The 25,379-nt window shown below is 40.5% G+C and overlaps 3 protein-coding genes across 6 annotated transcripts; all 3 read left to right on the top strand.

Moving 5' to 3' along the window:
- The first annotated feature begins 6,604 nt into the window (after positions 1-6,604).
- Positions 6,605-8,133, top strand: LOC149382451 (germin-like protein subfamily 1 member 17). The gene is made up of 2 exons (XM_089630305.1): positions 6,605-6,831; positions 7,393-8,133. The coding sequence occupies exons 1-2, from the start codon at positions 6,714-6,716 to the stop codon at positions 7,947-7,949; spliced, it is 675 nt and encodes a 224-aa protein (XP_089486431.1). The 5' UTR covers positions 6,605-6,713; the 3' UTR covers positions 7,950-8,133.
- Positions 8,134-10,142: 2,009 nt separating this feature from the next.
- LOC149382452 (uncharacterized) lies at positions 10,143-11,336 on the top strand. Its single transcript, XM_089601496.1, has one exon. The coding sequence runs from the start codon at positions 10,143-10,145 to the stop codon at positions 11,334-11,336; it is 1,194 nt and encodes a 397-aa protein (XP_089457622.1).
- Positions 11,337-19,178: 7,842 nt separating this feature from the next.
- Positions 19,179-23,288, top strand: LOC149382453 (U11/U12 small nuclear ribonucleoprotein 48 kDa protein-like). 4 transcript variants are annotated; one of them, XM_089601733.1, is made up of 5 exons: positions 19,179-20,598; positions 20,695-20,809; positions 21,138-21,245; positions 21,439-22,108; positions 22,844-23,288. In XM_089601733.1, the coding sequence occupies exons 1-4, from the start codon at positions 19,241-19,243 to the stop codon at positions 22,069-22,071; spliced, it is 2,214 nt and encodes a 737-aa protein (XP_089457859.1). In that variant the 5' UTR covers positions 19,179-19,240; the 3' UTR covers positions 22,072-22,108; positions 22,844-23,288. The 4 variants fall into 4 exon arrangements, with proteins under 4 accessions (XP_089457859.1, XP_089457856.1, XP_089457857.1 ...); XM_089601730.1 differs by lacking the exon at positions 22,844-23,288 and adding an exon at positions 22,212-22,813; XM_089601731.1 differs by lacking the exon at positions 22,844-23,288 and adding an exon at positions 22,226-22,813.
- Positions 23,289-25,379: the final 2,091 nt, after the last annotated feature.

The following is a 25,379-nucleotide window of genomic DNA, read 5'->3' on the forward strand; positions in this document are numbered from 1 at the left end:
TTGACCGTTTTGAATTGTATACAGCCAATTAATTTCATATGTTTCGCAATTTAATTGGATATTTAGCTAATTTAATAGGAGATTCGGTGATGTAATTAAAATAGAAAATTTAATGCAATAAATGCACAAAAAATTTACCATAATTAACATAAATTAACAAATCAGCGGAGATTAACAAAAATTTACAAATATTTACACTGTATTTGCTTACACGGCTATAATTTCAGTAATTTAATTTCAGCTTTTTGAATTCATAATATGAGATTCGGTGATGTAATTAAAAGGGAAAGAAAATATTTATTTGCTTGAATAAGTCAAACAAGATAATGAATACACGTAATTATGATAAAATCCCGTTCAAAATTAGAAAATAAATTTGGAAAATAAAAATACCGTATTAAATGCGTATTAAAGGAAAGGAAAGAAATCGGCTCTACCTGCACATATGTAAATTTATCATATGTTCATTAAAGAAAAAAAAAACGCTCAATAACCAGCTTTGCCAAGTATAGAATTTTTTTTTAAATTCTAAATATAAACCGAATATAACAAATTCGGCTACAAAATCAAGTTTCAAAACGTGGGCTAGTATTTTTGAAACCAAACCAAGGCTAATATAGTAAATACCATCTTACATAAATATGACACGTCATCAAATTTGGCTAGATTCGAAAATTAAACGAAACGTTGGCTAGATATTACAATTGCAACGTTTGATGTAGCTTAGATCGACTAATTTTTCATTACAATATTGCGTGAGTAATAGGCTATTAGAGTGTATGTTGTATTAGCTTACGTGTATTAGCTTCTCTTGGATTCCATCTAGAACATCTGTAACTAATTCTGATATAGCTACTGTTACATTGAAGGGCTATATATACTCAGCGTGGATTGTACGCAAGAGTAAGCTTGAATAAACAAATCCTTCGATCTCCAAATATCTTTCTCTCTCCCAGAAATCTTTTATGGTATCAGAGCGTTGAATCCGGCTTCGGAATTCGATCATCATTCTTTCCGCCATGGGAGATCGATCAAGCTCAACTCTGGGAGGTCACAGCAATCCGGCTCATCATCCGAACAATTCATGGCCGCCATTGAATCCTCAATTCAATCAAGCTCAACCACCGGTGACGAAATTCGCGCCGATCACCTTCTCAAATCCAATTCCATCGAAGCTCGATCAGAACAATTTTCTGATCTGGCAAAAACAAGTCTCCACCACCATTAAAGGTCTTCGCCTCCAAAACTATCTCTCAGAATCATCACCTCGACCTAGCGAATTTGCGTCAGAGGCCGATGAAAGGAATGGAATCCAGAGCACCGCTTTCTTGGATTGGGAGCAACAAGATCAACTCATCCTGTCATGGCTTCTTTCCTCAATGACAGAAGGTCTTTTGTCCAGGTTCATTAACTGTGAAAATTCTTCTCAAGTCTGGTCTCAATTACAAGTGTACTTTGTTACTCAAGTCCGTGCCAAACAAGCGCAATACAAGACTATGCTCGAAAATACCAAAAAGAACTCTCTATCCATGACTGAGTTTTTACTGAAAATCAGGAATCGCATAGATCTTCTGAATATGGTAGGTACTGAGATCACCACAAAAGAGCATATCACAGCTGTGTTTGATGGATTGCCAGTTAAATATGAAACGTTCATGGTTGCTGTGAATTCAAGGCTTGATCCATATACTGTGGATGAGATTGAGTCACTACTATTAGCTCAAGAGGCACACATTCAGCGGCGCAATAGGAACAATGATCTTGCTCTGGATCAGCTCTCACTCGACAGTCTTATGGCCAATCTTGCCTACTCAGGAAGACAAGGCTACAACAACAACAGGAGAAGAGGCTCACATCAGTCAAACTACAACAACTACAGTCAGCAAGCTCAGCGATTCACTAACAACAATAGCTACAACAGGAGCTTCAATCAACAGCCTCGTGGCCAAGGGAGAGGAAACTTCAAGAATCAAGGCAGCAAGATTCAATGTCAACTATATGGAAGAATTGGTCACACTGTGATGCAATGCTTCTACAGGTTTGATCATAGCTTTTCAAGACCAGCTCAATTACAACATCAAGGCAACAAAGCTCAGGGAAATCTTGTAGCAATCTCCTCACCAACAGGTCTTGAAGCTGATGTGCAGAGTGATGAACAGATGTATACGATGATGGCCACACCAGATGATGGAGAAGGAGCATGGTTCAACAGCAACACTAGATCAGAATGGTATCCAGACTCTGGCGCAACCAATCATCTCACTACTGACACCAGAAACTTCAACAACAAGTCAGAGTTCTTTGGCCGAGAACAAGTTCACATGGGAGATGGTAAGGGCTTATGTATATCTCATATTGGAAACTCTATCTTTAACTCACCTTATGTTGCATCTAAGACCCTAACTCTCAACAAGCTCCTTCATGTTCCCAAGATTACAAAGAAATCGTTGTATGTGTCTCAGTTTGCAAAAGATAATAATGTCTTCTTTGAATTTCATCCATCCTTTTGTGTTGTCAAGGACCTCAACAACAGAGCTACTTTAATGAAGGGGATTGTTAAAGCTGGCATGTACATGTTTGATCCGTCTCAAATGCCTTTATCTACACCAGCCAGTGGACCACAAACAGCCACACCTATAGTTCAGTCCAAACCTCTACAGCAAAGAGCTTCTTGTCTTTTAGCTTCTACTACCTGTACTCAAGAATCTAATTCCAAAGACTACTTGATTTGACATAACAAACTAGGGCGTCCCTCTGAACTGATTGTAAAGAAAGTGCTTCAATCCTGTAATCTCAAAACAGTCAATAAAGATTCTCATTTTGTGTGTTCAGCTTGTTGTCGTGGTAAAATTCATAAAACACCTTTCCCTAGTTCATTCACTACACATTCTAAGCCTCTTGAGATGGTATACTCAGATATCTGGGGTCCATCTCCTGTTCTGTCCAGTAGTGGTTATAGGTATTATATTCACCTTTTTGATAGCTTCTCCAAATACACATAGATTTACATGATCAAAATCAAATCAGAGGCTCTAAACACCTTCATTCTTTTCAAAACACAAGCTGAACTACAACTTGATCACAAAATAAAAAATGTCTAAACAGATTGGGGAGGAGAATATAGAACCTATACTAAATACCTTGACTCCCAAGGAATTCATCATCAACACCTCTGCCCTCACATTCAGGAGCAAAATAGAAGTTCTGAGAGAAAACATAGACATATAGTTGACTGTGGATTGAATTTTCTTACTCAGTCCTCTATGCCTCTCAAGTTATGGGATGAAGCCTTTAGAACTGTTGTATACTTAATAAATAGATTACCATCTGTAGTTCTAAACTTTCAAATGCCCCTGTTTACGTTATACAAGAAGCAACCAGATTACTCTACACTGAAAACCTTTGGGTGTCTATGTTTTCCCTATCTCAGACCCTACAACAACCACAAGTTTGATTTCAGGTCATCACCATGTACTTTCCTAGGGTACAGCCTAAAACACAAGGGGTTCAAATGTCTAAATGACAAGGGCAGGTTATTCATTGCAAGAGATGTGATTTTTGATGAACTGTCGTTTCCCTTCTCAAAGCTCAAGTCTTCCAACACACCTCCCAAACCCACATCTACCCCGTCCTTACCCCTTCTTGTCCTACCTCAATCTCAGCAAAACCAAACGTGTATGCCACCATCACCAGACCTGAGCTCGCTTTCTCTATCAACCGTGTATGCAAATTTATGCAAAATCCACTTAAAGTTCACTGGAAGGCAGTCAAGCGGATTCTACGTTACTTGGCGGGTACTCCAGATTATGGTCTCCACATGAAGAGGTGTTCTGAAGCTGAGATGACGCTTGTAGGCTTCTGTGATGCAGATTGGGGTGCTGACAATGATGATCTCCGTTCAACTTCTGGCTATTGTCTATATCTTGGTCCCAACATCGTGTCCTGGCAGTCTAAGAAACAGAACACTGTGTCAAGGTCATCTGCTGAAGCCGAGTATCGAGGGCTGATGGGTGAAATCCCTTCTTGGCGAGTTGCGTGTTGCACAAGCAACCACTCCAAAGGTGTGGTGTGATAATCTCAGCACCATCATGATAGCTGCCAATCCAGTTCTCCATGCCAGAACCAAACACATTGAGCTTGACTTATATTTTGTTTGAGAGAAGGTCATGAGGAAGGAAATTGAAATCAGACATGTGCCGTCGGTAGATCAAGTTGCAGATGTTTTTACAAAGGCTACAGCAAGTCCAAACTTCATCAAGATGCGGTCAAAGCTCACACTCGATTGTATCCAAGCTCAAAATACTACTTCCTAGTATTATGAACTTGAGGGGGAGTATTAGAGTGTATGTTGTATTAGCTTACGTGTATTAGCTTCTCTTGGATTCCCTCTAGAACATCTGTAACTAATTCTGTTACAGCTACTGTTACATTGAAGGGCTATATATACTCAGCGTGGATTGTAAGCAAGAGTAAGCTTGAATAAACAAATCCTTCGATCTTCAAATATCTTTCTCTCTCCCGGAAATATATTATAGGCCGATTGTGAAATTTGAATGTTAAAATCAAATGAGAAAGTTAAATAATTTATTAGAAAATAAACGTAGACGTACGATTGGAGGACTACAATTTTGAATAATAACAACACATAATAACTTTGAAAATCAGAAGACACTATCGAGGTTTCGTTGGATGGTTTTATTATAGCAACGGTGTTATTTTACTCTTCCACCAGAGTTTAGAAAATAGCTTAACAAATGCCTCCCAAATAATTAGCAGAACTTTTATAACACAATCTTGGCTCCCGCGTAAAGAAATAAGAAAATGACTCAAGACCGAACTAGATGAGAGGATTGTTCTCGGGTGTTCGCGAACGAGAGCAAAACCTCGTATTCTCTTTCTTTTTTTTTTTTTTTTTTTACTTGGTGGTAACATGTGTATGCTCAGACCATAACCTTGTTTTTTACTTGAATCATTCAAAGCTGAAACAATGATACATAAATGACACATATTACGCATATTCTTATAATAATAATATACGCATGCTTTTCACTATTAGTCTAATACAGTAATACTATAGTGAATGCTGAGTACTGGCCATAATTCTTCTCCTATACGTACGGAGAAACTGGATACAAAGTCATGAAAACAGATAAATAAAAACAAACAAAAAAAATATTGAAATTGGCCGATAATAGAAAGTGACAATATAAATATAACTTTTGTATACGTATGCATGTATATTTTTTTTTACTTTATATATATATAATAAAAGAAAAGAGCAGGTTTGGTCGAAGGTTGGTGGAACAAATAATTGACAACTTTAAGTACGATGATCATATTAATTTAATATATCAGAAGGGTATATAGCTAAAACAAACCAAGTAAAAACAATATACCAGCTAAACCATATACCTAAAATCAAATAATCAGCATTCGTATAATAAATTCTTTTTCAGTCTTTTGACTGTCAACATGGGGAAAAAAAATCCAACAGAATCTTGTTTTGGTGAAATTATGAGAATTGCCACCAAGATATAATTAGTAGAAAATTGTCGTGTTCTTCGTGGCTGGACAATAAGTTGGAATACTTTCAACTTCTCATCGTCACCTTTTCATCACATGTTCTTTCATTTACTTAAAGAATTCGGTATCCAGAACATTTTTGTTTCGGATTGGATCGGCCAAAGGTAAATATAAACATGTATGGGATAGCTGGTATTTCGGGGAAGAGAAAAACGTATGATTATTTATGTAGATTTATTAGTAAAAATTAAACGGATCGGCTCTAAAATTTATAGAAATTTAAAATCAAGCTTAAAATGATTCTTGGGGAAATTTAACCCTTGATGATTACTGCAGAAATTTAAGAGTACAAAACAAGCCAACTCTAATTCACTTTTGCTTTAATAAGTATGTCGTTTTCTACTTTAGACCTTGGGTTGTCGTTTTCCACTCTGAACCTTGGGTTGTCGTTTTCCACTCAGGACCTTGAGTTGTCGTTTCATACTTTGAACTTGGGCTGTCGTTTTCCACTTTTGAGATGTCGTTTTTCCACTTTGGACCTTGAGTTATCGTTTTATACTTTGAACTTGGATTGTCGTTTTCCACTTTGAACCTTGGGTTGTCGTTTTCCATTTTGGACCTAGAGTTGTCGTTTTATACCTTGAACTTGGGTTGTCGTTTTCCACTTTGGACCGTTGTCGTTTTATACTTTAGACTTGAATTATCGTTTTTTTTCTATTAATTGTCGTTCGTAATTTTGCTTTCCCTTATTATTTTGCTCTGAATTTTTTTTCGCTTCCCTCACTTTCTCAGTCCGGAATGCACAAAACTGATATACACGCAGAGAAATAAGAAAATTGAAAGTCAAATTAATAACCACTACGACGTTAATTCATTGCAGCAAAAACGCACGATGTATTTAAATATATATTCATGGGTATAGTGGTTGAAGAAATGGTATTTCCCCTTGGCACATACATAAAACTCAACTTACTTGCACTAAATAAATTAAATATTAAACCTAGCTCTTATCTTCTAATGTTTGTGTTAGTTGACACTACATTAGTGATCGAGGCTTCCATCTATAAATAGACGTATTCTAGTTCAAAGACATTTCATCCCTCACTAATTACGTAACCAGCCAAAATATACCTAGTACAGCATCTTAGTATTTTTGTACACACACACGATCCAAGAAAATTCGGAGAATAATGAATGCCTTCAAATTCCTAGTCACACTTACCATAATGACTTTGTCAACTGCCTCTGCTTATGACCCAAGCCCTCTCCAAGACTTCTGCGTCGCAGTAAACGATCCCAACGATGCAGGTCGTATTCTAATAAATATATATATACATGCAATGTCTCCTCAATTTTTAAAAATTATATTTTTTTTATTCTATATATCATTTTTTATATTATTTGTCCAAAATTATATATTTTTTTAAAATTTCCATTCTTATTTTTTTTCAAGTTTGCCCACTAACAATTCTGTCTTCACCACTACACCACATATTACATATATATATATATATATATATATATATATATATATATATATTACGAATTTATTCGTGTCTTTAACAATTAGTATAAAAAATTTCTTCTGTTGCACACAGCTTAAATAAAAAATAATAATTTAAAGCGTAATTCAGTAATGTAAATATTTATATTAATATATAGTTTTCATTTGTTATTAAATATGGCCATAATGCACGCACTTAAAAAAATTAACTCACATGGGATCTAATATGGCCATTATTCTTAAGCATATATACACACTATAATCTATAATGTTAATTGAAAGTCTATTCATATAAATAATTCAACCTGCTAGAATTCCTGATCAGTACATATTTTTTTGGTCACACGTAATTTTTGATATCTCAGAAGCACTGTTCGTGAACGGCAAATTCTGCAAGAACCCGAAGCTTGCGAACGCGGACGATTTCTTCACGTCGGGTCTGAACATTGCGGGGAGCACCATAAACTTGGTTGGGTCCAACGTGACGAACGTGAACGTGGATCGGATCCCGGGCCTCAACACCCTCGGAGTCTCGCTAGTCCGCATCGACTACGCACCGTACGGCCAAAACCCGCCTCACACACACCCTCGAGCCTCGGAGATCCTCGTCGTCGTCGAGGGAACGCTCTATGTCGGGTTCGTGTCCTCGAACCAGGACGGAAATCGCCTCTTCACGAAGATCCTCAACAAAGGCGACGTGTTCGTGTTCCCGATCGGTCAGATTCACTTCCAGTTCAACGTGGGACACGTTCCGGCCGTGGCTTTCGCCGGCCTCGGGAGCCAGAATCCCGGGACCATCACTATCGCTAACGCGGTGTTTGGGTCTAAGCCTCCGATTAATCCCGATTTCCTTGCAAAGGCTTTCCGGTTGGACAAGTATGTTGTTGCCAATCTTCAGAGGCAGTTTTGGTCCAACAATTAGAGTGGGAGTTTTAACTATAATAGTAAGTGTGTAAGTGTTTACTTATTGTGTTTCCGTTTTGGAATAATTCGAATGGAATATTCGATATCCATCTTTTATGTACTCTTGTATTGTTCAGGTTTGTGCTTTGTCTCAATGACATTATTGTTAAGAAATGAATGGATCTACGTACGCTTGTGTTTTACATGTGTGATGATATATCGTATTTCTCTAGTGTTTAATAATCATTCATTTGCTGGTAGAAAGAAAAAAAAGGTACAGTTTCCATCGTGCATGCATATGCATGCATTCTTGTAACAATTATTAAATCAACTTTACTAACGTACATTGAAGCCTTTTTAGAATTCATATGTGATGATGGTTTGGGCGAATAAAGAATGAAGAACATATAGTGTTATACCGTCATTTTTCTTATGGTAAAAACGACGTCTCAATTGCTAAAACGACATTATAATATAAAAGGATAATTTAGTCAAACGAGCTAAAAATACGCATGACTAAGTCAAGCGCAAGCGACAAGCGCCAAGCGGCAAGCGCAAGCGACAAGGGACAAGCGTCAAGCGCCAAGCGACAAGCGTCAAGCGACAAAGGACAAGCGACAAGGGACAAGCGGCAAGCGCCAAACGACAAGCGTCAAGCGCAAGCGACAAGGGACAAGCGACAAAGGACTAGCGACAAGGGGCGACAAGGGACAAGCGTCAAGCGCCAAGCGACAAGCGCCAAGCAACAAGGGACAAACGCCAAGCACCAAGCGACAAGCGACAAGCGTCAAGATTAATACTGTATAAATAGCTCAACTCAGAACTCATTCTCAACTCAATTCACTCTCAACCCAGAATCCTCTGAACTCAAAATCCTCTCAACTCTCATTTTTCTCTCAACTCCGAAATTCTCCCAACCCATATACGAAGATCAAGGACCCAACTGTTCTTTGAGAAAAAGAAATACAATGAGTGAAACCTGACTACCCAACATAGAGAAAAAAGGAAAGACGAGACCAGCAAAGAAGGCAACTAGAAGACATCTACCAATCTCAGAAGCTCTCAAGAGAACGAAGAGTTTTCACCACCTCTCAAGAATTCAAGAAACACGACCCCGACAAAACAGGATCAAGACACGTCGCAAGCTCACACTCCGACACGTGTCTCATAAATGTTATCCGAGAAATCGCATTAACATTTTGGCGCTAGAAGGAGAGGATCTCGAGAACAACCACGACATTCCCGCCAGCAATTCTTTTCTCATCCGAAGGAAAGCTCACATCCACCTGAGAATCCTAACTCAGGAGTCGACGCAAGGAATCTCCGCAAGATGACCAACCGTGCCGCCGCTTCTGGAAGCAACGCCCCTCAACGGGCAGAAAGCGTAGCGCTTCATACGCGAGCCCGGACTCAAGCTAGACATAGCCAAGTCCAAGAAACATCGCCACCAAGTGTCGTCCCAGCAGCAAGCACCGTGCCGTCGTTGCACCCGAATCCCACCGGCCTGGTGAATCCCGCCACACCTAACTCCATCTTTATTGAACGAGACGATCGCATGGAGCGCCTCGAGAACAATGTTTTCCTACTGGCAAGCGAGTTCGCGAGGGAGCGAGAAGAGATGGCCATGACATTGCACTCCCAAGCAATAGAGAGATGCTCGCAAAATACCCGCTTAGGGGTCAAAGGCATGAGGCAAAACAAACACTTAACGAGGAACCCGCCGACGAAGGTAGACAGGACGAAGCTCCCGACCCAAGCATCCGAGACATCGATCCTCACCATCAAGCGGAGTGGGTAGATCAGCCTCAGGGCTCGGGAGCAAACGAAAATGAGGCACCAAGACAACAATTCCCTCAAACCGCACGCTCTACGGCAGGAGCAATGACTGAACCATTGCGAAGGTCTGCCTTCGAACGACTAGGACAAGAAGAAGAAGTGGCAAACAGCAGGGACGCGACACTTTTCGTCACCTAGACGTACCGGGTTGCCAGGATGTCTCGAACCCAATATGAATTTAGGACGTCATCTCAACGCCCGGTAGGAGATGCTAAGACGTCAAGCCGCCCCTGAGCCGCAAGAAGCCGCCCTTCCACCAACCAAAACACCACTTGTGCCACCTGTCACTCAAATTAACCAAGCGTCGAACGAAAGAAGGCACACTACATGATTTGCGTCTGTCGTCCCTCAGGGGAGAAACGGCGAAGTAACCAACATGTTCAATGTGTTAAGGGAGGAAATACGAGAAATACAAGCGGCACAAACCAGGATCCCCATCGTGAGAAGCATGATCGAAGGAGTAACCTCGCCGTTCGCTGCGAACGTCCTCGCCGAAGATGCCGTAGGAAATTTCCGCCCGCCAATCATGGCACTCTACGATGGGAGCACCTACCCTCTCTATCATATCCACCGATACCGAATAAACATGAAGATGGCAGGCCAAACACCCTCGACAATGTGCCAAGCATTCTGCCTCACACTCACCGGAACCGCATTCAAATGGTTCCAAAGGCTAAAACGGGGATCAATTCAATCTTTCGAGGACCTTCAAGAAAAATTTCTCACGCGTTTCGCCGCGTCACGCGTCCGAAGGAAAGAAAAGTCGTATCTTCTAACAATCAAGCAAGGACACCACGAGACCCTTCAGTGTTACCTGAACAGATTCATCGAAGAGTCAAACAAGGTAGATGAGTACGATGACAGCGATGTTATTTTTGCCTTCATCGATGGGCTCAAAACCAGCAACTTTCTGATATCATTGGTGAGACAACGACCAACAACCATGTCAGAACTCATCACTCGCGCTACCCAGGATATCTCCGTCGACGAATACCTCGACAGTCGAAAAGCTAACGATATGGAAAGCTGTCAGAGAGAAGATGAACAATTCGACAACGACTTACGAAGAAAGAAGAACCGGGCCACGTCAGTCACGGTCTCGGACGTCCGTCCCCTGCCAAATCCACGACCCCTGCTTGCTGAGAAGTTCCAAAGAAACGCAGACTTTACTCCGCTCAAAACCACGCCAAATAGGATCCTTTCATTGCATAGGAACATGTTCACCAACCCGCAGCCCATGCGAGATAAAAGGAAGTATTGTGAATTCCACAAAGATCACGGCCATCTCACTGCCGACTGTATTCAACTCAGGAGACAGATCGAGGACCTCATCCAAAATGGAGAATTAAAAGATTTCGTCCTATTGATGGTCACCAATCCAGATGCCGCTGAAAGAAGACGGGCCACTCAAACCAACAAGCAACAAGACCGCGGAAAGAGACCCGCCACTGATGACCACAACCGCGGCACTCAAAGAAATACGGTGAACACCCCGCTTAACATCGTAACGACCATCTTTGGTGGACCTGAGACGGGGGATACCACCCACGAGCGAAAGAACTACGCATGAGCAGCGACTGGGGAAGCCCACTCCCACCATATCAACCTTACAGAAAATAAATGTCCAACCACTCCATACGAAACAATTCGCTTCACGGAGGAGAAAGCACTCCGAGTAATGCACCCGCATAACGATGCGATCGTTGTTAAAGCGCAGGTGGCCACAACATGGTAAAGAGAATCCTCATTGACAACGGAAACTCCACCGACATCCTGTTCAAAACGGCCCTCAAGCGAATGGAACTCGGCGAAATCTACTTAACCCCGGTCAAGACCCCGCTCTTCGGATTCGCTGGAGAACGCGTCTACACAGAAGGATCCATCAGTCTCCCGGTTACCTTCGGAACAGAAGGGGAAGCTCAAACCACACGATTAGTCAACTTCTTGATTGTAGATCGTCCCTCTGCCCACAACATCATTATAGGCCGACTGACGCTCAATAAACTTCGTGCCGTCACCTCGACATACCACCTCCTCATGAAGTTCCCGACAGCATCGGGGATTGGAGTGATGAAAGGAAATCAGGCGGATTCAAGAATGTGCTACGTCCAAGGGTCCCGCAGCAAAAATGTTGACACCACTAAGAAATATGACGGAAGGATAGAGGCTGTATATCATATCGGAAAAGATCTTCCGAGCCAGAGCGGCAAAGCCCAAATGTTTGAAGACTTTGACCCGAGGGAAGAAGCCAACACAAAAAAATAGAGAGCTCGCGGAGTCGAGACCTCTAAAAAAAATAGAGAGCTCGCGGAGTCGAGACCTCTCACAAAAGAATAAGAGAGCTCGCGGAGTCGAGACCTCTAAAAAAAATAGAGAGCTCGCGGAGTCGAGGCCTCTAAAAACAATAGAGAGACCGCGGAGTCGAGACCTCTCACAAAAGAATAAGAGAGCTCGCGGAGTCGAGACCTCTAAAAAAAATAGAGAGCTCGCGGAGTCGAGACCTCTAAAAAAAAAATTAGAGAGCTCGCGGAGTCGAGACCTCTAAAAAAAATAGAGAGCTCGCGGAGTCGAGACCTCTCACAAAAGAATAAGAGAGCTCTCGGAGTCGAGACCTCTAAAAAAATAGAGAGCTCGCGGAGTCGAGACCTCTAAAAAAAAATAGAGAGCTCGCGGAGTCGAGACCTCTCACAAAAAAAAATAGAGAGCTCGCGGCGTCGAGACCTCTCACAAAAAAATATATATAGAGAGCTCGCGGAGTCGAGACCTCTCACAAAAAAAAATAAAGAGCTCGCGGCGTCGAGACCTCTCACAAAAAAATAGAGAGCCCGCGGCGTCGAGACCTCTCACAAAAAAAATAGAGAGCTCGCGGCGTCGAGACCTCTCACAAAAAAAAATAGAGAGCTCGCGGCGTCGAGACCTCTCACAAAAAAAAATAGAGAGCACAAAGAATAAGAGAGCTCTCGCGGAATCGAGACCTCTCACAAAAAAATATGGAGAGCTCGCGGAGTCGAGACCTCTCTAAAAAAAAAATAGAGAGCTCACGGCATCGAGACCTCTCAAAAAAAAAATATAGAGAGCTCGCGACGTTGAGACCTCTCACAAAAAAAAATAGGGAGCTCGCGACGTCGAGACCTCTCACAAAAAAAATAGAGAGCTCGCCACGTCAAGATCTCTCAAAAAATAAAAAATAAAACAAAACAAAAAGAAAGAGTGCCGACAAGACTACAAAGTTTCCCGCACGACAAGTCGTACGCGAAACTGAGGGGTTAATGTTATACCGTCATTTTTCTTATGGTAAAAACGGCATCTCAATTGCTAAAACGACGTTACAATATAAAAAGCACAATTTAGTCAAACGAGCTAAAAATACGCATGACTAAGTCAAGCGCAAGCGACAAGGGACAAGCGCCAAGCGCAAGCGACAAGGGACAAGCGTCAAGCGCCAAGCGACAAAGGACAAGCGACAAGGGACAAGCGACAAGCGCCAAGCGCAAGCGACAAGGGACAAGCGCCAAGCGCAAGCGACAAGGGACAAGCGTCAAGCGCCAAGCGACAAAGGACAAGCGACAAGGGACAAGCGCCAAGCGCCAAACGACAAGCGCCAAGCGCAAGCGACAATGGACAAGCGACAAAGGACTAGCGACAAGGGACAAGCGTCAAGCGCCAAGCAACAAGGGACAAGCGCCAAGCGCCAAGCGACAAGCGACAAGATTAATACTCTATAAATATAGCTCAACTCAGAACTCATTCTCAACTCAATTCACTCTCAACCCAGAATCCTCTTAAATCAAAATCCTCTCAACTCCGAAATTCTCCCAACCCATATACGAAGATCAAGGACCCAACTGTTCTTTGAGAAAAAGAAATACAATGAGTGAAACCTGACTACCCAACATAGAGAAAAAAGAAAAGACGAGACCAACAAAGAAGGCAATTAGAAGACATCTACCAATCTCAGAAGCTCTCAAGAGAACGAAGAGTTTTCACCACCTCTCAAGAATTCAAGAAACACGACCCCGACAAAACAGGATCAAGACACGTCGCAAGCTCGCACTCTGACACGTGTCTCATAAATGTTATCCGAGAAATCGCATAAACATATAGTACTTTTTTTTTTTTTACTGAAATGCGATTAAATGACGACCATTACTAATCTAGTTATTTACCTATGATATGTTAAGGTAAATTACAATATTGCGTGAGTAATAGACCGATTGTGAAATTTGAATGTTAAAATCAAATGAGAAAGTTAAATGTTTCGTTGGATGGTTTTATTATAGCAACGGTGTTATTTTACTCTTCCACCAGATTTTAGAAAATAGCTTAGCAAATGCGTCATAAATAATTAGCAGAACTTTTATAACACAATCTTGGCTCCCGCGATAAAGAAATAAGAAAATGACTCAAGAGCGAACTAGATGAGAGGATTGTTTTCGGGTGTTCGCGAACGAGAGCAAAACCTCGTGTTCTCTTTTTTTTTTTTTACTTGGTGGTAACATATATATGCTCAGACTAAACCTGGCCTAACGGTAGCGGGACGGGACGGAATCCCCGCTACCGTTAGGCACAGTAACGGGAGCGGGACTCCCGTTACTGGCAACGGACGGGACTCCCGCTCCCGTTACTGTGCTTAACGGGAAACGGGAGTCCCGTTAGTCCCGCTAGCCAATATGGCCGTTGCCTTTTGATCTCGGCCGTTGGATCAAAGATCCAACGGCCGAAAAAATAGAGTCGTTGAGGATATGGCCGTTGGAAATATAGTCGTTGGGGGCTCGGGTGAAAAAAAAAATTCAATTTTTTACCCACTTATCTCAAAAATCTATAAATACCCCCCTAATTCATTCATTTTTCTCACAACTCTCTCTCACATCATCTCGAATTCTCTCAATTTCTCTCAACTCTCTCTCAATTTCAATCTCGAATTCTCTCAATTTCTCTCGTTTTTAGTCTCATACGCTTATATTTTATCATGGCATCTTCATCCCACAACCGAGGGGGTCGAAGGGGAAGAGCTTCCCGAGGTGAAAGAATGCACCGTTTTGAAGAAAATTGGTTGCACTTGTCTCAAAACGCCCCCGACCCAAACACTCAATACACATTTGATCCAAATTATGTTGCTCCTACTTTCCACCACTCGGATTTCACCGAAATTCCAAACACACAAATGCCATATTATCCTCAAATGGATCCCGAGCAAGCATATCAAGCACAAATACCGCCATCCGAAGCCGCTTTTCAAGAGTTTCAAGTGTTCGAGGAACATTATCATCAATCCCAAAATCCAAATGAAGAACAAGACGACGACGAAACCCAAGATCCAAATGAACAACATGATGACGAGGAGGAGGAGGATGAAGAAGAAGACGTCCCACCGCCACCACCTCAGCCTCGAACTCAAGTTCCACGACCTCGACAACGTGAGCAACAAGAGGATACCCGACAAAGACGACGCGCCCGAGAAGAACAACAACAACAACAACCACCTCAACAACAACAACCACCGCAACAACAACAACCTCAACAAGCACAAGCATCACGACGTCGAGCGAGGTCTGTTGTCTGGACGTTCTTTGAAGAGGTGATTGCCAACGGTGAAAAAGCCGGAAAATGTCACGTTTGTGGCAAAATCTTTAGCGCTCATAACACTAGAGTTGGGACGTCGCTATTGTGGAGTCATCACAGACACTGCCAGGGGGGGACACAATCTGGAGCCTCTACAACCCAAGTAAGTAACATCGATCTTTTAAGATTTAGACGTGATTTAGTTGAATATTTTGTATCAACCGATCAATCTTTTAGTCATATCGAATCTCAAGGCTTTGTTAGATTCATTAGTTCTTTTATTCCAAACGTACAACTAATGTCTAGGAAAGCCTTGAGATCCGATATCCTAAAATGGTTTTTAGGAGAAAAGGAACAAATGAAAGACTCAATATCCTCTGGTAGATATAGCGTAGCCTTAACATCGGATATATGGACCGGTCAATCTAAGATGGACTTTATGAGCGTTGTAGTCCATAACATAGACGACGATTGGAACCTGAACAAACGTATCATAGCGTTTAGGAGGATAGAAGGTTCTCACACTGGTGAGAACATCTTAGATATCATAGTTAGTGTTTTAGCTGAGTGGGGTTTGAACAATAGGGTTATATCTGTGACCTTAGATAATGCCACTAGCAACAACGCCATGATTAGGGAGTTGACCCAAAAACTTAACGCAGACGAAACCCTTATACATCAACGTTGTGCTACCCACATCATCAACCTCATAGTTCAAGCCGGAGCCGCTAGTTACGACCCTTCGATAAACAAGATTAGGAATTACATAAGTTGGATAAATAGTTCAACCTCTAGAGTAGATGAGCTTAAGAGACGGCTTAGACTAAACGGCCTTCAAGAACGCACATTTCACCTCGATAACAAAATTAGGTGGAATTCAACCTTTCTTATGCTGACCAACTTCTTATCCGAGCGTTACGTCGATGTTATTGTTTCTTACATTAACAGCGTACATGGCGAAAACGCTATATCTGATTTGGATATTAGGATGGCTGAATCATTTGTTTCTTTTCTCGACATTTTTTATAAAGAAACTTGTTATCTTTCTGCTGTTTACACTCCCACTTCTTTTCTCGGTCTTCATACTATGACCGCAATAGCTGTGCATCTTGATAAAAATAAAAACGAAACTATTTTTCAAGATTCTATTCAAGCAATGACAGCAAAGTTTTTAAAATATTGGGGGGCTGGAAAGGTTCCATTACTATACGGTTTTGGAGCCATTCTAGACGTCCGATGTAAAATTGGAGGTTTAAAATTTTTTTTGAAATACATAAGAAACCATTTTGTGGACCAAGATTACGTTGCACTTGATCTTCCGAGGATCGTGCAAGCTTTTTTTGATCTTTTCAAGGTTTACGAGGCGAAACTTCTACCGCAATACCGAGCGCAACCTTCTCAATCACAGACGCAATATCTGAGAAGACACCAATACACGAATGTCTTCGTCAACGCGCCCGCGTACAGCCCGTCTCCTCAACAACAAGAAGCTGGGACAAGTCAGACGAGGTCAAGCGCAACCGACGCACGGTCCCATCTGGAGATCCAAGAGTACGATAGGAACGATTGGGTCAGGTCGGACGACGAAGCCATCGACCTCTTGGTTTGGTGGAGGCAGAATGCGAGGAGGTTTCCGATCTTGTCATCTATGGCACAAGACATCCTCATCATCCCAGTTTCAACTGTGTCCTCTGAGGCGGCTTTTAGCAGCGCGGGCCGGATCATCGACGATAGAAGATGCAGCCTGAAACCGGAGATGGTCGAAGCATTGACGTGCGGAAAAGATTGGATTCAACATCGAAATCGAGCACAAGAAACATTCATGTGCTTCGATATTCTAGACGATTTTGAAGTTGATTTTGCAAACGTAAACATAAATGGTTAAAGTATCGTGTATAACAAAGGGATATCCCGGCCCTTGTCCGGGATACATTTTCAAACATTTAACGAGGAAAGGGGTGCTCTTTTTCCTCGCCGTCGCACCTTTTTAGGGGTCGGTGAGGTTTTTTACGAGGTCCATTTTTAATTTCACATTCTTCTTTATTGTTTTTTTTACCCATTTTTAATTATTTAACAACATTCATATTTTTCATTTCTACCCACTTATTACAAATCTTTTCACTTTAATCCTTTCATTTTATTTCTTAAATTTTTTTTTTTTAATTTTTTTTTTTTTAATGCCTAACGGGATCCGCGGATCCCGTTAGACATTTACCGCCTCCGTCCCGTTATATAACGGGACGGGACTCCCGTTCGGCGAATTAACGGGAGTCCGGGCGGGGGCGGGACGGGAGGCGCGGTAACTCCCGTTAAGCCACGTTGAGCTCAGACCATAACCTTGTTTTTTACTTGACTTATTCAAAGCTGAAACAATGATAAGTAAATGGCACATTACGCATATTCTTGTAATAATAATATACGCATGCTTTTCACTAGTAGTCTATTACAGTAATACTATAGTGAATCCTGAGTACTGGCCATAATTCTTCCCTAATAATTAATCATATCCCATATACGTACGGAGAAACTGGATACAGAGTCATCGGAACAGATAAATAAAAACAAAAAAAAAAATATTGAAATTGGCCGATAATAGAAAGTGACAATATAAACATAACTTTTGTATACGTATGCATGTATTTTTTTTTTTTTACTTTATATATATAATAAAAGAAAAGAGCAGGTTTGGTCGAAGGTTGGTGGAACAAATAATTGACAACTTAAGTACGATGGATCATATTAATTTAATATATCAGAAGGGTATATACCTAAAACAAACCAAGTAAAAACAATATACCAACTAGACCATATACCTAAAATCAAATAATCAGCATTCGTATAATAAATTCTTTTTCAGTCTTTTGACTGTCAACGTGGGAAAAAAGAAAATCCAACAGAATCATGTTTTGGTGAAATTATGAGAATTGCCACCAAGATATAATTAGTAGAAAATTGTAGTGTTCTTCGTGGCTGGACAATAAGTTGGAAGACTTTCAACATCTCATCGTCACCTTTTCATCACATGTTCTTTCATTTACTTAAAGAATTCGGTATCCAGAACATTTTTGTTTTGGATTGGATCGGCCAAAAGTAAATATAAACATGCATGGGATAGTGTTGGTATTTCGGGGAAGAGAAAAAAATGTATGATCATTTATCTATATTTATTAGTAAAAAATAAACGGATCGGCTGTAAAAATTATAGAAATTTAAAATCAAGCTTAAAATGATTCTTGGGGAAATTTAACCTTTGATGATTACTGCAGAAATTTAAGAGTACAAAACAAGCCAACTCTAATTCACTTTTGCTTTAATAAGTATGTCGTTTTCCACTTTGGACCTTGAGTTGTCGTTTTATACGTTGGACCTTGAGTTGTCGTTTTCCACTTTGGACCTTGAGCTGTCGTTTTATACTTTGAACTTGGATTGTCGTTTTCCACTCTTGGGTTGTCGTTTTCCATTTTGGACCTTGAGTTGTCGTTTTATACTTTGAACTTGGATTGTCGTTTTCCACTTTGGACCTTGGGTTTTCGTTTTCCATTTTGGACCTTGAGTTGTCGTTTTATACCTTGAACTTGGGTTGTCGTTTTCCACTTTGGACCTTGGGTTGTCGTTGGATCTTGAGTTGTCGTTTTATACTTTGAACTTGGGTTGTCGTTTTCCACTTTAAACTTCGAGTTGTCGTTTTATACTTTGAACTTGGGTTGTCGTTTTCGACTTTGGACCGTTGTCGTTTTATACTTTGAACTTGGATTGACGTTTTTTCTCTTAATTGTCGTTCGTAATTTTGCTTTCCTTTTTTATTTTGCTCTGCAATTTTTTTTTTGCTTTCTCTCACTTTCTCAGAAGAGCCTATTCGTCTTCACTTTCTTCCATTTTCCCTCGAAATCTGCAATTCCAAATTCTCATGTCATGACCAACCCTTCGCCTCCGATTCCGTTCACTTCCCTTCCACCGAACCCTAACCCTAACATTAACCCTGAATCGAACTCTTCGAGCTCTCATCTCCGAAATCCACAGCCTCAAGACCTCGGTTCGAGCCTCTCATCCACACTCTCGTCTCTCGACGATCTAATTCGCCGCTCCGAACAGTCCGCCCAATCTCTGCTCTCTCTTCTTCCAATCCAAAACCCTAATCAAGCCGCTTTCAATGGCTTCGTCTCTTGCCCCTTCGATTCGCGACACCTTATTCCCCCGAATTCACTCTTTTCGCATTTCCTCCGCTGCTCGTCCTCTCAATTTCCTCTCCAATCGGATCTTCTCCCACCACTGAACTATCCTGATACCCTTGAGCCTTCCAATTCTTCTCGCACCCAAGATGCCGCGATTCAGACACTTCATGGCTCGGGCTCCGAGCTCTGCTTCTCGCTGGATGATTTCTATGCCAATTTCGGCCGGAGCTACTTCTATCGCGGTTGTCACGGTGTGGTTAGTATGTCTTCTCTAGATGGTATGGGCAGAAATTTTTCGCTTCCTGATTTTCTGTCTATCAAATGTGCGAATTTTCCGGGCAGTGGTGAGGGAGAGAGTGAGGGTCTTGAGAGAGGTCAGAGGAAGATTCTTCCTTCTGAATTTTGGGCTATTATAGCCGAGGTTGAGGCTTGGAATGAGTATCCAAGTGTGTATTCGCACCGTGTTCTTTTCTCGTTATCGAGCTTAGATGTGATCAGAGTGTGTGATTTAGGAAACTGGATAATTACAAATTCGCCTCGATTCGGGGTTGTGGTTGATGAGGCTATGAGGGATCACATGTCTCTGTTGTGTAACCTGTGCTTGAAGGCAATCCGAAGGGAAGCTCTGGTTTCAATGGATAAACGAGATTCGGATGAGACTTTAGGGAATAAGAATTTTAGTTGTCCTGTTCTCGTTCAATCGCTGATGTGGTTGGCGTCGCAGCTTTCGATTCTTTACAGCGAGATGGGTGGGAAGGTCTTTACGCTTAATTTTATTAAGAAATGCATATTGGATGCCGCACCGAGCTTATTGATTTTCTCGTTGGAGAACAAGGAGGTTGGGAAATCTACAGATTCGGAAGTGCTCCCACAGTGTTTAGATGCTAATGAGAATGTGAATGAGCGTTTTGAAGTTCAACAAGCGCCTGAAATCGGAACCAGTAAAGTATCAAACCATGAAGTTGAGAAAAGCATTGCCAGTGGGGTTATTTTTGTGTCTCGGGTCGCTGCAGCAATCGCAGCATTGCATGAGAGGTCTTTGGTTGAAGAGAAAATCAAGGGACTTCGCTTCCATCAACCACTTAATAGTTATCAACGGTGTGCCAACGATCACTTGTTCATTTTCCGTTGATCTTTTTCAATCCTGTATTGATGACCATGCGATTGGATCCGGACCCATGTTTCTCTCTGTAGGATGGCTGAGCATGAGTATGTTTCTCGAAGAGCTATCGAGGAGCGGAGAGTACGTCCTCAGTATAGGCCGATAATTGATCATGACGGGATTCCCCAGCTAAGATTATCTAATGAGGTACTGAACTTATAGACCATTACGTCAGCTCTATAGATCTATTCTGTGAATGTTAAAATGTTGGCTTCTCCTTGAAAGGTATATTTGACTGTGTGAAAGTGCCTTCAAAATTGCTGTTTTCGTTGATATTGATTTATTTATTTTTTTTTTATTTTTTTTTTTTTGTGTTTACGTACACATTAGCGATGTAGAACTTGCCCTCTACTCCCCATTCTGTATATGTTTTCTTTTTCTTTCAGAAAAGGGTATTCTAAAACAAGTCCTGGTGCATTTCTGTTAACCTTTTAGAGTTCATCTATTTTCTGCCAATTATTTGTTAATATTCTAGGGAACGAACAAGGCAAGAACAAGAGAGGAGTTGTTAGCGGAGGAAAGGGATTACAAAAGGCGAAGGATGTCATATCGTGGAAAAAAGTCTAAGGGGTCCAACTTAGAGGTAAGCCATCGATTACACACAGTAAGAGTTACTTGATTGTAAAAGCTGGGTCAAAGTTACATCCTGCGTTTTTCAAATTTAGCCAAATCAAGAGTTTCTGTTACACCACGTTTTAGAGGCAAATTCTGCCTGATATGTTTTACTTACAGTCTCAACATGTGATGTGACTTCCACAATATTACATTTCTAACAGGTTATGCGAGGTATTATTGAGGATTTCATGGATGAAATTAAGCTAGCTGGGGGGATTGGATGCTTTGAGAAAGATAGCGTGAGAGAAGATGGTCTTTTATCGAAAGTTCCATTTGATTCGAAATTGACTAAAGATACTCTGATGTTAAGGGAAAACCATCATAACCTTTACGCAGCAGGTGTTGATAACGCTGATAACCGAAAGAAACAATCAAACTCTGATTATGGTATTCAATCAACGACTTTTAGGGGTCAGTTTGATAAAGATTATGACCAGCCAAGGAGAGAGACTCATGAATTCGCCGAAGACAAAAAAAGTGCTGGTAGGCAAAAACGAAATAGAGAGTCCCATTCTAGAAGTTCAAGAGATGAAAGTCCAAAACACTCGTCTTCGAGAACCTCGAGGTATCATGATATTGATACTAGCTCAACAGCTTCAAGATTAACTTCCGAATACAGTTCAAAATACAGAGATGGACGCCACACAGATAGATATGAGAGTTACAGCTCAGAGCCGTTTTCGCGAAATAAATTTGAGGATAGATACGATCCTTCGGAGCCTCAGAACACATACGAAGATGACGTGTCTCATAACAGCAAATACGCCGCCAGAAAAGTTCGCAAAGAAAAATGACCATTCAGCAGATAACAGAACAGTTTTAAGATGCTGGGTAAGTTTTATCTTTTTTTAGGCATCCTTATTCTTTTCAATTCTTTTCAGTGTTGTTTTAGTTTGGCGTTGAAAATGACACTCTGTTTGTAACATGGTTTTAGTGCACAACTTGCAGTACGAAAGAAGTGAATATGCCTCAGCAATAGCTTTTATACATCCGTATCCTTCTTTTGTATCCTTGCTTTTCCTTTGTGTGGTTGCAGCTGATTTGGTCGTTTTATTTATTTATCTTCATAGTCCTTTACGAATCTCATTATAGAATTCATTGCATAGAGGTCTCTAATCATGATTCATGACCAAGGTCATGATGGTGAATAGAGTAAAGATATCATACGAAACTATCTTAAAAATGTCACCAGTCTTTATCATAGTTTCTGTTATTACTCCTATGATAAGCCCTCACTTGTGTTCTTTTTCCAGGTAACGTATACTTTTACTTGTCTACTCTACCCTCCAAGTTGCTTGATAATTACCGGAACCACTTGCAATTGAAACGAGATATCAAATGAGAACCTATAATATTAGATTTTGATTTTTTTTTTTTGTTTTTGTTTTTTCAGCAGTAAGGATAAAAGTATTCACGTTAATACTTATGTCCTTTCATATGAAACATGTAGTTCATCAATTGAATTCATTATTTTTTCTTCTTTTCGAGTCAACTAAAATTGTACAATCCCAAATTAAGTATGTTCTTTATTTATTATCTGTTTTGATTTTTTTTTTTTAAATGAAGAAAGTATGGAGTTGGTTGAATGGATTTGGCATTGCCGACCAAAGTTGTGGGACATGCGTATTGCGAAGAGATGATAAGAGACGTAGAACGTGGGGCAATATGTATGGTATTCAAATCAACATTTGGTCCCATGAAATGGCAAAGGAGAATCCGATGATGCACATGTAGACGTATATGTATATTCTGAGCAAAAAAGAATAGACGTATATGTATATGATATGATTTGACTACCCCTAAAGTTGGAAAGATAATCTGCCGCCAAAAAGTACCACATTCCTCAAAAGAAAGAAAGTGGTGTTGGGCTCTTAACTTGTGCCACCTGGCTGGCTTGTGTCTGTCTTCATTTTTCGCTTTAATAGATTAGATTCTACCGTGGATTTTCTTCCAAATAAACCTTTAATAATTTTGTGAAATAAAGAATGATTTCGTAAGTGAACTGTGCGAGTTTTAATTTGTCGTAAAAGTGTTGCCAGTTGAGCACTTCAGTTGGGATGTCAATGTTATGAGTGGAATTTGGTGTTTTGAATCTGAGCAATTTCTTGTAATAAATAAACGAGTCATGAATCCAGCATGTGAGAGAAAATCATATTATGATTATGAAGAGGATACGCTAAGAAATAGTATTAAAGAATTAAAAAACTATAAAGTTAAAAAAAAAAAAAATGTTGTGTAGAAATCATACTATTTTCATGTTGCCTTATTATCATGATACTAAACAATGATTCGTCCTCTTCGTGCTGGAAATAAAATAAGCATAAAACAATCACAACTATATTCTAAGTAGTCAGTTTCCTTGAAAATCAGATGTGTGTGATTTCAGTTTTTACTAATACTAATATTTTTTTTACACCATATGAAATTATGAATACAAAAGATTCTCGTTTAGGTCACTATTGGGTCAATGTTGGAGGCTATTAATTCGTAATCAGTGTAACCTCCCTTACTTTTGGTATAGTATTCTTGGTAAACTATTCTGCCATGAAATTATGTTGAGACTTTTGAATGCGTGTTAGCTTAGCTTTTTGATACATTTATCATTAATTGCTCATATCTAAATATAATATATATTTTTTTAGAAATAGAAATCTATTTTATTTTTTTGAGATAAAGTATTAGATAATAGGAAACAATATCCCAAATACATATATAGAAAATCTAAATACAAAGCGCAATGAAATGATCATGGAAGGGAATTCGAAAACTCCAGCTTCTCTACTTTTTGCAATTTTGAAGGCATCTCTCATGAATTTTATGCCCCCATTACTTCACAGCAGAATGGTATTGTTAAAAGAAAGAATCGTACACTTCAAGAGATGGTCAGTGTGAAGATCCTTGCTAAGCATCTTCTTTTATACTTTTGGGCTGAAGCCCTTAACACTACTTGTCATATTCATAATCGAGCAACTATGCGTCCGGGTACTACTACCACTCGTTATGAGATATGGAGGGAGAGAAAGCCCAACGTTCGTTTCTTCCACAACTTTGGTTCTGTGTGCTACGTCATTGCTGATCGGGAACAACGTCGAAAGCTCAATCCAAAGAGTGGCGAAGGTATTTTTCTTGGATATTCTATAAATAGCCGCGCTTATCGTGTCTTTAATAAGCGCACTAAATCTATGATGGAGTCTATTAATGTCGTGATTAATAACAACTCTGTTGAGATTATGAGTTCATATGATGAAGATCAAAGTCATTCCTTAAGTACAAATTAATGTCAATAAAGATGTTGCAGACAAAGAGGATGACATTGTCATTACTGAATCTGAACTCACTAACGATACTGAGTCAGAAAAAGAAAAAGAAGATGTCTCTGAAAATAGAGGTCCGTCTATAAGGGTGCAGAAGATCATCATGTTAATGAAGTCATTCGCAGTTGAATCAAGTTTAATGCTAAGTACAGATAATCGACCATTTCGCGCATACTTCCGACAAGGGGAAGAAACATACACACACTGAAAATCGAACACATATCCGGCTCTTTCAAAATATCCTCAATGGTTGATGGAAAGAATCAAACAATCGTGGTCCGTTGACTAGGAAAAAGAGACGTCTTCTATCTAACAGTGATCCCATAATGAGACGATGGACGGCAACTAATCTGTCTCCAATCCAAAACATAAAACAAAGGCAAAATACAAGACACACAAACATAATTAAGTTGAGAGAATTAAAATAAAAATGGAGGTCCACTATGGTACAACAATGAAATTCCGAAGAGTACGAGCAAAGAAGGAATCTTTCTCTACGAAGAAATGCGGTCAAAGTCGGATCTGCCGCCGAGACGCCATTCACGCGACTGAGTCTGCAACAAAGGCCGGCAGGGGGGAGCCTTTTCTTCTCTGAAAGGCCACGAGAGCCTCAACCTGAAAGGCCACGAGAGCCTCAACTAAGAAAGCACGCCGCCGCCGCCACTGAAGCGCTAACACAACCACCACCATCGAGGCGTAGCCATCACCATCGACGCCCAGACACTGCCGTCGAAGCGCAGCCACGCCCATTGACGCAACCACGGCCATTTACACTTAGCCTCTACCTT

Source organism: Urtica dioica, chromosome 11, assembly GCF_054948205.1.
Source record: "Urtica dioica subsp. dioica isolate 48M chromosome 11, U.dioica_male_clone48M_v1_H2, whole genome shotgun sequence".
NCBI classification, from domain to species: Eukaryota; Viridiplantae; Streptophyta; class Magnoliopsida; order Rosales; family Urticaceae; genus Urtica; species Urtica dioica.